Source organism: Marmota marmota, unplaced genomic scaffold, assembly GCF_001458135.2.
Source record: "Marmota marmota marmota unplaced genomic scaffold, marMar, whole genome shotgun sequence".
Taxonomy (NCBI): domain Eukaryota; kingdom Metazoa; phylum Chordata; class Mammalia; order Rodentia; family Sciuridae; genus Marmota; species Marmota marmota.
The window spans coordinates 12,068,187-12,080,901 of NW_025999998.1; the positions used below are offsets into that span (position 1 = coordinate 12,068,187).

Below are 12,715 nucleotides of genomic sequence, written 5' to 3' on the forward strand. Positions count from 1 at the left end.
GCGGGCTCCTGGCCCTGGGCCAGGGCAGATCCGGGAGCCGGAACTCGGCCGCTCTGTGCTCGGTGTATGCTGCGATAAGAGCAGGCTCCAAGAAGCAGCCTCCGCAGGCTCCCCAGCCCTGGGCCAGGGCGGTTCCGGGAGCCGGAACTCGGCCGCCCCGCGCTCGGTGCTCGCTCCGATAGGAGCAGGCTCTAAGAAGCCCCCAGGCACTGAGCCCGAGCAATCTGTCTGCAAGCCACAGGCGAATGGCAGCCTGAAATTACCTGTTCTATGGCTGAATGAGCTGCGGTCAGTCGAAAACAGGGATGGTGACGTCAGCTTTCCAACATGGTGGCCGCTGGCCTCCTCTGTGGTCTGACCGGTGTGGAGAACCGAGATGGACCGCTTCCTTCCCCCGTCTCGAACCCAGAATTCAGCCCTGAGTACGGTGCTTGCATGGCTGGCAGAAACTGCAGCGCTGTATCCCTGCGTCGCTATCTCCTCGTTTCCCAGCCCGCGCTGCAGACTCTAGCCGCGGGGTGATTTGCTGAATAAGCAGTGTTACCCTCCGTGCGACAAACCTCTCGCGTTTGAGTCCCCGTAGCCGATCCTCCTGCGGTGGAAATCCTTCCTCCAGGTTCCGGAGCACCCCACTATTGCTGGAAATTCCTAACAAGACAGCCTTTAGCCGTCCTGACTTGTCATACTCCCACACAGTGAAGCAGCACACGGGGGCAATGCACTCCCCTCGCCGCCATCTTCTGGTCTCCCATTTTATTTATTTTTATGTGGTGCTGAGGATTAAACCCAGTACCTTACATGTGCTAAGCAAGCAATCACCACAGAGCTACAAACCAGCTGGATTAACTAGTTTTCATATATCTATTCATAGTAAGGGTGAGAACAGCAACAACATCCCTAATAAATCCCTAATCATTTATTCAGTCACAGAAAGGGATTTCCCCACTCATTATTATAAAAGATCCTGAGCATTTGGAGCTCTTGCTCTCCTTGCAGGGATGCATGCCAATAGAGTAACCACCAGGCTATTGCAGGTGATCTCCTAGAGGTTAAGATACTGTGACTTCCCACCCAGACCTCAAAAAATGTGCTGTGTGAATTGTTAGAAAAATATATTCTGGCCAGATTACATGTTTTTTACTTGAGATTTTTCTTGACATTAAACAGTTCTATAATTAATATAAGTTATTGGGTGTGCTATCTTTAGTTGGTTGACACGTCAAAAATCAGTGTGGTGAATGTCACAGGATAGGTCTTCCTCATTGTCCCAGCTCCTGACTTGCAACTCTGACAAATAAGCTTGTCAAGGCATGTCAAATGTCCTCCTAGATATTTAGGCACAAATTGAAACTTTTCTTCCACTATAAACCATCTAGGTTGAATACTGTCTTGGGTAACAATTCTTTGCTCTTTGATAACTTACTCTATTTCTTCCTCATAAATCATCTATTTTTAGACTTTTTGTCTCTACTGGGGAAAGTTTTGGTAAATTTTTTTTACAAAGTTATTATGTCATCTAACTTTCCAAATTTATTTGCACAAAGTTATATTTATAGAAAGAAGCATTCGATGTGTTAAAATCTTCTTCTGTGGTTTCTTCAATGGTTATATTTGTCTATTTTTTGCAATAACTTTATTAAGATATAATTTACATACCATAAAAACTTCTTTTTCAAGTGAAAAATTCAATGGCTTCTAGTATATTCACAAGAGTTGTGGCTCCTTATCATAATCAATTTTAGAATATTTTCATTACCTCATGTAAATTCTGTTTCCCTTAGCTTTTACTTCTAAACCTCTTAAAAGTCCTAGGTGACTGATAATCTATTTTGTTTCTATATATTTGTCTGTTTTGCATATTTCATATAAATGCAATTATACAAAATATGGTGTTTTGTGACTTACCATGATATTTTCAAGGTTTATTCATGTTGTAGCATTTATCAGTATTTTATTTCCTTTTATTGTTTGATAATATTATATTATATGGCTATTGTATTCCTCTCTTTTGTCTTCACTCTTTTTCTTGACTTATTAGATACAAGTTTATACCATTTACCTACTCATTTATTTCTTGATTTTACCTTTTTTGCTTTCTAACTCTTTTAATTCTGTCTTTATTTTAAGGTATTGATTTGCTTGTTTTTTTCTATGTTTGTGAATTTGATGTTTACTTATTTTCCTTTGTTCGATTTTAGCATGATATAAATACTTACAGCTTTGAAATTTTCCTTGGCTACTGCTTTAACTATATTCTATGGATTCTTATAAGTAGTATTTTCATTTTTCTGTATTTTTGAGAAGTTCATCAAGTTGAGTCAGTTCTATGACTCAAGGTATTTGATAGAGTGTTTAAATGTTTCCAGACTTTTCTAATTTATTTTCTTCTGTCCAGCTTTTGGGCAATGCCATATATTTTATATTTTTGTTATAGCAGTACCTGTTCTGCTTCTGGTATAAATTTCTTTGCTATCCTGGGCTAGGCTGAATTTTTGATAACAAATAATCCCCCAAACTCAGTTACTTATCACATAAAGGTTTATTTCCTATTCACATAACGTCCAGTGTAGTTTTTAATAGGGGTTAGGCATTCCTCTGGCACTCAGGCTGATTGAAGTCCTATCATTGCTATGGTTTTAATGTTCCCTCCAAAACTCATGCTGAAATGTGATTGCCACTGAGATAGTAATGGGAGGAGGCATCTCTAAGAATGGTCATTATCTTGGGAGTGAGTTAATTATGTCAAGAGTGGCTTTGTTATAAAGCAAGTTTGTTCTTCCTCTCATGTGATGCTCTTTTATACATTATGACACAGCAAAAAAGGCCCTCATCAAACACCAGCACCTTGATATCAGACTGCACAATCTTTGTAGCCTTTTCTCTATATTTACTGTTGACCAATACATTTCTTTATAAATTATTCAATCTGTGGTATTCTGTTAGAGAAGCAAAAAAGCAGGCTAAAATAATCATCTAGAAATTCTCTTACTCTGACAGAAGAAAAGAGTCGAGCATTGCACAAGAGCTTTCACAGTCTTACCCCCAAAATGGGGCATATAGTTTCTACTCAACTTTTTGGGGGCCAGAACTAGTTGAGTGGTCCTACCATGTAAAAGGACTGAGAATTTAGCCTTCTGTATTCCCAGGAGAAATTGTATTGATCAACATCTGTCACATGCAGAAGATTTGTAAAATTACCCTTCTAGGGTAAACTCTGGGAGACTTTTATGTCTCTAACTTTCAAATCAAGAACTTCTAGCCCTGCAGCAATTGCCCATGAAAAATGTTGGCAAATGCCCTGCAGACATGAGCAGGTCTGGTGCTTTGAAGTTCTGCTTATCCCTCTGGTTATAGAATTTCATTCAAAAATTGTCCTGGAAATTCTCCACTGGATTTTCAACTTTTTTTTTAAATTTTCAACTCTTAAATGCTTTTAATGTGTTGGAACCATTAATGAATATATTTTGTCTAGCATTTTTTAAAATTGTTTTTGGTGAAAGAATTTACCTGCATAACCACGGGTGATTTGGTTAGCACTCCCAGAGATGGAGCCTCTGGACTCCATCACTGGTACTTCTCACCATAGCCTCTTTCATCTTGGCTTTAACTGGACCCTCGCTGCATTTAGTAGCCCTTGCATGTGTTATAATCTGGGGTTTTAACTTCTCATTTTGTCAAAAATTTAGTTTATTTTTAGTTTTTCCATTTATTTTACTGCTTTTGCATGATTTCTTAGAAGAAAAGGGAAAAAATATGCATGTAGATGTGTTTGTAATGAGTGTTGTAAGTCTAGATTCTATCTATGAAGAAAGTTTGTTTCTAATATAAATAAAATTAATTGCTCTTAGACCATATAACCTTGTGTTATTTACTCAATATGCATGGTTCATAGACTCACAGAAATGTGCATTTAAATGGCAATTAAGCTCACATAGCATAATCTTTTAATGTTATTCTGGGAGTGATAGTAAAACTATAGAGATAGGAGCTTCCATAGGTAATTAGGTGTTTGTTTGCTTTTGGTTTGCTGCAGGGAGGGGCACTTGATTTCCGTGTCTCTCCAAGCCAGCTCTACTACCAAAGTGTTCTTTGACTATAGTGATTATGGAAGTTCCATAATAGTTCCATTTAGTTCCACTCTTTCGCCACCAAGTGTTTTTAAAAAATATTTTTAGTTGTAGATGAACATAATATCTTTATTTTGCTTAGCTTTTTTTTTTTTTAATGTGGTGTTGGGAAACGAACCCAGCATCTCACGCATGCTAGGCAAATGCTCTATCACTGAGTCACAACCCCAGCCCCACTACCCAGAGTGTGATGTAAACTGTTTTTGGAAGGGTAGATCTAAGAAACCATAATAAGTGTCCTAGAATTTGAAGGTAATTTAGATCCAGTTGTCTCAACATAGGGGACAGAATGTCTTTATCCTTGTTGACCAGGATAATTCTGACTGTGACACTCCTGGTGGACTTAGTATTTTATTTCTCTTTTAAAGTGTTCCAGGTGGAAATCAATTATATTATCACCCTTCTTGATACATGTCCCTTCAGCTGCTTTCAAATCACGTATTTGGCAGTTAATCAGACTGGCATTTACTTAGCTGTTAAGGTTGACAATGTCTCCAACTGATGTGTTCCTTTAGTTTCTTCCCAATATTCTCCATAGGGGCTACCATTTTTGAAGATTTTCCATAACAGAAAATTCATAATAAGTTGATAGGTTTTATTTACATGCTGCTTAATATACATTGAGTGAAGAAAATAATTTATCTATCTTTGTAAAATGTTTTTCTTTTGAGTGAAGTTTAACCTTTAAGTTCTGTGGCTTTGGGGTATAGATTCACAAATCACATACAGCATGAGACACATTGAAAAACAAAGTCCCTTTTCAAAAGTTGAAAACGACACTATTTCTCCCAAGAACATAAGATTTTCTTTATGACTCTGCAAATATATCTAAAAGTCTTCCTTTGCCAGTTTGATGAATATGCCATCAAGCAACAACTACTTTGGCATGTAAATCTTTTGCCTGGGAAATCTTTAAAGAGGATTGTTAAACATTTCTTTGCAGCCTTTGCTTCTATTGGTTTTATTCTTCTAATGTGTCAGGGAATGTAGCTGAATCTCAAGGGTAATTTTCTTTTACAGTTTTAGATAGCAGATGATTATAAAACCTAATAGAGAAGTTATCTTTCTCTTCTCATTTGTGCCACATTTACATCAGAAAATACAATAGCTGACAGCCTGGTTGTGCACCACATTAATAATTCTAAGATTTAAAGTTAATATATTCTGCCATCTGGAGTCTTGACTAAACATTTTTAACATCTTTGAAATCTGCAAAGAAAATTTGTCTCTTGTTAAGTAACCAGAAACTAGAATCTGGCTCAGATTTTCATTTTTCTCGTGTCAGATATTGATGAGATTCAAATCCCTTGTAACCAGTGTGATGCATATGTATATTGAGAATTTTCCCAATCAGCTAGTCAATTTATGATTCCTCTGGAGACAGGTTGGTATTGCAGAAAACCAGCTTCTCCCTTTGCACAACCACTCCCTCTTTATGTGTGCTTTTGCAGACTGGCCCAGGATACTCTTTGTTTTTATGACACATTTAAAACCCTTGCTTTCAGTATTTATACTAAGGTGACAGCAAAAAAAAAAATGTAAAAATATTCAATCAATCAAGAAAAATTTAATGAACATTTACAATGTGTTAGACTATGCTAGTCACTGAGATCATAAGATGAATAAAAAAATCATTTCTCTGTCTAAGAAGCTATCAGTCTAGAGAGGAGGAGGATGTGTTAATAGATAATTATAACACAGTGTAAAAGATGGGGTAGTAATAAAGATGTGGGTCTAGCATACCTCAACTCCACTTCTCCCACAGAGACATGGGACAACAAAAACCATAGAGGGGTCCTTTTACATTGAGGAGAATCCTATGAACTAACCCCACCATATCCTCCACCAGGGAGCTGAGCCTGTCTGGCCTGTGTTAGCCTGAGGGGAGGTATAGGTCCTGTTGGCATATAGCTTTGGAATTGAGTTTGTTCAGTCCTGCAACTCACTTGCCCATCTGGCGATACCTATATTCAAGAGGATATATCCAGAACCCACCTCTCCTGGAAGAAAACCCAAGCTTCTAAAAAGCTCCAGAGACCAGTTCAGCAGATTCCCTTGAAGTCACAGCTTGGGACTATACCATGTTTGGCCCCAGGTGGAGACAGGAAAATGAAGGTCTGGAGGGTCCAGAAGAATGCAGGTTTGGGGCCTGGAAGTGATTTACTACCCGTTAGGTTGGGTGTTTGTCCAGAATGAGACAGGCTTGTGCTGGTCTTTGTCCTATTGGTGTCTACTGTATATAACTCTCTTTAAATTGTTCCAATTAGCATTTCAACAATAGGGTCAGAATTTCAGATTCCATTTTATGCAGTTTGAAGCTTGGATTCTCTCCCATCACCTTGTTCCACATTCCTAATTCTATGAATAATGTTAAAACACAAAATTATAATAGATTCAGTTTAAAGGTCGAATTGGCTTTTATTTGTAATTCTAGAATCAGGCAATATCTTTCTCAATATCTTTCTAGGAGGTAGAATAACTGTTCCATTGAGCTGAGCAGAGAATTGTTTTTCTAGGCAGAAAAGAGTTGAAGAAAGCAAAAACAGAATAAAAAAGCAGATGAATCATTTCAAAAGTTACTTTCCTTATGGGGTTTAGACAAAGGGGACTCCCATGTAATGCTGACTTGGGTGGACTTGGAGTCCTCCTGTGTTTTCGGAAATCTGGACATTTCAAAGTTCAGTTGCATCATGTAGTGTTAAGCACAAGTGAGTCCATTTTAGATTGGCCTGGTCTGCTGGGGCTTGGTGCAGAGAGCTAATTCAAAACAATGGACTCTCATAAACTCTGTTTAAAGAATGATCATACGGGGCTGGGGATGTGGCTCAAGCGGTAGCACGCTCGCCTGGCATGTGTGCGACCCGGGTTCGATCCTCAGCACCACATACAAACAAAGATGTTGTGTCCGCCAATAACTAAAAAAAAAAAAAAGAATGATCATACTCTTTCTCTCATAGAAGGTTAGAGAAAACAAGTTTCATCCACTGGCCTTTCAGGAAATCTTGGGTGAGGATTTATCTTAAGAAAAAGCCATCTCATTCTGCTCTGGGCTTTGATAGAAAAAGACTGTCAACAGAAGCAAGCCTGTTTCTCAAGAAAAATTTTGGTGCTATAGACAAGAAACCCCAAAGGCCCTCCTTCCAGCTAGAATGAGACCCTGTACCTACCACCAGACCTCTAAGACACCATGCTTCCTCAGTAAGCAGCACAGAATACCTATATCCAAGCATCTTTGGCCTTGAACAAATTCTGACCAGCTCCTGTCAAGTTCATATCAGGATGAATTAACATCTGCAAAACACTGTGGACTTGACCAGTGGTAGTCAATGAGGACCTTTTGACTAATCCAAAGTGATAAACCAGCTGTGATGACAATGTAGCACGTTTTTCATATTGCTAGATTTATTCAATTTGAAGGACGGTGGGATTGTTTTTACTGACATTTTGGCATTACAGATCTTTTTATTAAAGGATACAGGTGATTAGTTTATTTTGAATATTCTTGTCAAAACAAAAAGTTGGCAGCCTTATATTGGTCCCACCCATTTTAGGGGGAAGTTTGGCTGCTTGGTGAAGCACTCAGGTTTGGGAACCAGTGATTCAAGTGTCTGAGGTGCCACTATTCTCCAGAGCTTTCTCAACCTCAGCACCATTGGCACCTGGAGCTAGCTATGTGTGTGTTGTGGGTCGCTGCCTGGGCATTTTAGGATGCTTAGCAGTATCATTGGCAGCTACTTACTAGATGCTGGTAGAAAGCCACCCAATTCAGATGCTACAACTGAAAATTTCTACAAATGTTAACAAATGTCTTTATTGCTTGAGGTCCATGGAGGGTATGGGTACAAATAGATCCCCATCCCAAACTCAACTGAGAACCACTGGTCTAGAGCAATATTTTTCAAACTATGGTTTCAACCTCTTAATGTATTGTGAACTTCAATTTAGAGAATTACTAGAAGCATTAAAAATGAGAAAGGAGATGAGAAAGAACAGTCTTTTCAGTAAGGGAAAACTGGATATCCACATGCAGAAGAACGATACTAGACCCCTATCACTCACCAGTGGCAAAAGTCAACTCAAAATGGATTTAACATTTAAATGTAACACAAGAAACTTCTAGAAGAAAACAGGGGAAACATTTCAGGACATTGAAATGGACAAAGATTTTTTTTTTTTTTGACAAGACTCCAAAAACACAGGAAACAGAAGCAAATGTAGACAAATAGGATTACACCAAACTAAAAAGCTTCTACACAGCAATGGAAACAAACAGATGATGAGACAACCCATAAAATGGGAGAAAATACTTGCCAACTAAACCTCTAAGAAAGGTTACTATCCAGAGTATAAAAAGAGCTTTAAAAAAACTCAATAACAAAGAAACAAATAGTCTGATTTAGAAAATGGGTAATAGATCTAAACAGAATTTCTCAAAAGAAGACATATACATGGCTAACAGATATATGACAAAATGTTCCATCTCATGAATGAATCCCTAATGGGAGACCAGGAAGGCAGAGGATACGTCCTCAGATGTAGGTGGGGAGAATCAGTGACAACAAAGATGGGGTTTTTGGTGTCACAGCACCACACAGAGATGGAAGAAATCCTGAATTGACCAAGATCAAGGTTTGTCCATCTGGCCCAATAAGAGCTTGGAAAAGAAATTAAGTTCACTTATGGAAAAAATAAAGTTGTAATTGTTGGGTACTAGATTTTGAAGCCTGGTTAGTATTCACTAGACACCAGATATTCATAATGCTTCATAGCATATAAGGACTTTTTCCTTTATTTTAAAATTTTAATTCTTATTAAAAAGTGAAAAGATATTGTTATTTTTCTTGTAATCATTTTACAAATGTGAAAATGAAAACATGGAAAAGTTAAGTGACCTTCCTAAGGTCACACAGCTAGGACCTGGCTTAGCAATGACTCAGATCCATGACTCTTCATTCTACCACTTTTGGTTGTTGATGTTCAGAACTCTTCACTAAGGACTTAAGTGAAAGCTCCCTGTTAGTTCTCATAAAATGTTGTTAGGTTACTCAAAACCTTTTAGCGTTTGCAATCTGATGCTCAAATAAGAGGATAGAAGAAGGCTCCCGTGCTGGCACTCTGCCTGCTGTGCCACCTCGGGCCTCCGGGCTGTGGGTTCCATGGCAGTACTCTGCTCTCATGCTGAGGTGGGAGCCAAGGCAGGAATGAGTTGAGAGCTCAGGACCCAAAGAGCATGGGATGAGAGTCTCATGACTTGGGTGCTGGGTGCTTCCACACTCACCACATTGTAGACTTTTCTTATTTCATTGCCTCTGCTTCTGACCAGACTGTAAGTAACTGAAGGTAGGGACTCCGTCAGGTTTGCTCCTGTTACATCCCCTGCACTACGCAAAATATCAGGCAAGTTGTGGTATCTTAGTTCATTTTCTGTTGCTGTAACGGAATATCCATGACTGGGTAATTTATAAAGGAAAGAAGTCTGTTTAACTCATAGTTCTGGAGGCTGGGAGTCCAAGATCAAGTGAATGCATTGGCATTGGTCTCATGCTGCATAACAGCATAAAAGCAGAAGGGAATTGAGAGGAAAAACTCCAAAGGCAGCTTTGCCTTTACATCAGTTTGCTCTCTAGGAAACTAATCCAGTCCCTTGAGGTTGAGAATTCACTCACTGCTAGGAGAGAAGCATTAATCCCTCTTCATGAGGACTTACCTCCCAGTGTGCCACGGTGACTATCAGATTCCAATTCGAATTTTGGAAAAGATAAACAAACCGTAGCAATGTAGATCCTTAAAAATATTTGCTGAATGAACAAATTGGTGGATGGATGAATTCTTGGTGTCTCTTAAACATTTCTAATCATATATGCCTTAATAGAAGCCCCTCTGCCTTGGGATTGAACCGAAGGGTGCCCTCCTGAGCTACATCCCCAGGCCTTTCCCTCCCCACCCCTCTATTTTTAGACAGGATGTCACTAAATTGCTGAGGCTGTCCTTGAACTTGATATCGTCCTGCCTCAGCTTCCCCAGTAGCTCGAATTACAGACATAAAACTACACAGAGCAATAGGGCCCCTTCAGCGGGAGGCTTGGTCTTAGCTTCCTTTATTTTACCTAACAAAGTTTTATGAAAATAGCAATTTCTAGTGGCAGCCAGGACACACCTCCTTTTCATTCATTATCCCAAGTTCCTCCTTTTTCATTATTCCTAGCAGCTCTTTTGGTCAAGATGTTTGGAATATTTTTTCCTCTCTTCCATGTACACGTACATTTTAAGATTATTATTTTTCTTTTTTGCTTATGTTTAATTGTCAGCTTTCTCTAGATGTTCTTTAGAAGCAAGGAGCAAGGGTTATAAATCAATATGAGAAGATACTTTGCTATCTCATTTTGGAAAAAATATAATTAAAATTCATGGTAGAAAGAATTTCTAAAGTGGCAAGTTGCCTCTCCAAGATATTACCATGTCTTATTTTAGAATTTACTGTCGGTAACTAATCTACATTATTAAATAAGATTCAGTTCATTTGAGTTGCTGAATAATTACTGTGTTGGATAAGTAGTGCTTTTTCGATATTATTAGTTTTATCACATATGCTAAGTTGCTTTTTGGAAGTAGCCTCAGCATTACTTGAAAAGAGATGGAAAATACTTTATTTGTCACAAATTCAATAAATTTGCAATTAAAATTATGCCACAAATATGGTAAAATTTCACTGGATAACTTAAAAAAATTTTAGTGCAATGCATGATAAATAAGACTTATCCTTTAATGGACTCCTAATTTTTTTTTTTCTTAAGGCAACATGACAGAGAAGCTTTTCCCAAAGATTATGATATAGAGGGTCCTGATAAAATAAAAAGGCTGTGTGCTTCAACATATTGTCGATTTGGAACTGAGGAACCTCCAGTAAGTAGTTGCTGCTAATTTCTTTAAGTCTTGTATCTTTCTCATAGTGAAACATGAAAATATAAGGGAAGGAATATTTTTTTTTTAGCGTTACCTCTAATCAACAAGATTAGCAGCTTAGGTTGGTGACTTAGACACTGTGCTTCAGCAAAATTACCTATACAGATGCACCTAATTCATAAGGTTTGGGGGAATTAAATGAAATAAGTAAAGTACTTAAAATAGTGCCTGACTATATTAGTTACTTTTCTGTCACTATGATGAAGTACCTGACACAGGCTATGTATGAAGTAAAGAGGTTTATTTGGCTTATGGTTCTGGAGGTTTTAAGATTAAAATCAGGTAAATCCATTGATTTGGACCTGTGATGAGGTTGGGAGTATATGTTAGGTCAAGCAGTCACCTTTTGAGTCAGGAAGCAGAGAGAAACTGAAGTGGCACCCCCTTTCTCCACAGAAAAGTCTTAACTGGGCTTCTCCAGAAATCTTCACCATGGCTGACTTTAGGACTGTCAGCAAAAGAGTCTCTGCAAAAGAGTTCAATGTAGATAAACTTCCTAATTTCATGTTGCCCTGACTTACTTGGCCACTGGCTGGGAAGATACCAGCACTCCAGGTGCTGGACACCCCTTACTAGTTTTTCACAAACATATCCAGTATAGTAGTTTGTAAAAATGTGCAAACAAGGCCTCTGGCCTTGAGCTGGGTTTCACAGAGATGTCTACATTTTTAAGATAAGTTATCAGTTAGGCTCCATGGTAACAGCTGGCAGGGGGAGGAAAAGGGGAGAAGAAGCTCTCCCCTTCTCAGGTGTTGTCCTTGAAGGGTTAACTTGTCCAAAATAGTAAAAGAAAAAAGCTGCTTTTATGTGAACTTCTGCAGACTGTGACTTTAGAACCCCTTCCCTTACATGCTGGGTATAAAACTCTGAAACTACCTGAACTTGGGGTTCAGGGAATTAATTGATTACAGCAAAAGCTGTGCCCTTTGAGCCTGGCTGCAGCTAAATAAAACTCTTTCCTGCTATCTTCGGTGCCTTGAACTTGCCTCATTTGTCCCTACAACAAAACTGTTATGGGATGGATCTTAAATGCCCCCTAGAGAGTTCATGTGTTTGGTCCCCAGCTGGTGGTACTAGTGGGAGGTGGTAGAAACTTAAGGAGGTGAAACTTATTGGAGGAAGTAGGTTACTAGAGGCATGGCTTGAAAAGTATATTGGGACTCTGGTCCTTTCTTTTTTTTGGGGGGAGGGTATTGGGGCTTGTACTCAGGGGCACTCAACCACTGAACCACATCCCCAGACCTATTTTTTTGTATAATATTTAGAGACAGGGTCTCACTGAGTTGCTTAGTGCCTCGCCTTTGCTGAGGTTGGGTTTGAACTTGCAATCCTCCTTCTTTCTCTTCTTTTGCTATCCTGCTGGGCTGCTATGAGGTGAACTGCTTTTCTCTGTCATACACTTCCCACTGTGATATTCTGCTTTGCCTTGGGCCCAAAGTAACAGGGCTGAGTGACCAGGGACTGAAATCTCTGAAATTGTGAGCCAAAACAAAATTTTTCTCCTTTTAATTTTTTCTCAGGTATATTGTTACAGAAAGGGAAAGCTAACTGACACGAGACTGAAAGGCTGGGGTTCTTCAATCCCTGTTTCTTCTTCCTCCCCTTCCCTCTCCCCCTCCCTCCCC

At 38.9% G+C, this 12,715-nt stretch overlaps 1 protein-coding gene across 4 annotated transcripts in view; it reads left to right on the forward strand.

Moving 5' to 3' along the window:
- Cfap95 (cilia and flagella associated protein 95) overlaps window positions 1-12,715 on the forward strand; it is a 106,572-nt gene that overhangs the window by 13,743 nt on the left and 80,114 nt on the right. For all 4 annotated transcript variants that reach the window (XM_048806873.1, XM_015492839.2, XM_048806874.1 and 1 more), the window contains exon 2: window positions 10,922-11,030. In XM_048806873.1, the coding sequence (XP_048662830.1) occupies window positions 10,922-11,030 (109 nt within the window). The remainder of the gene's footprint in view (window positions 1-10,921; window positions 11,031-12,715) is intronic.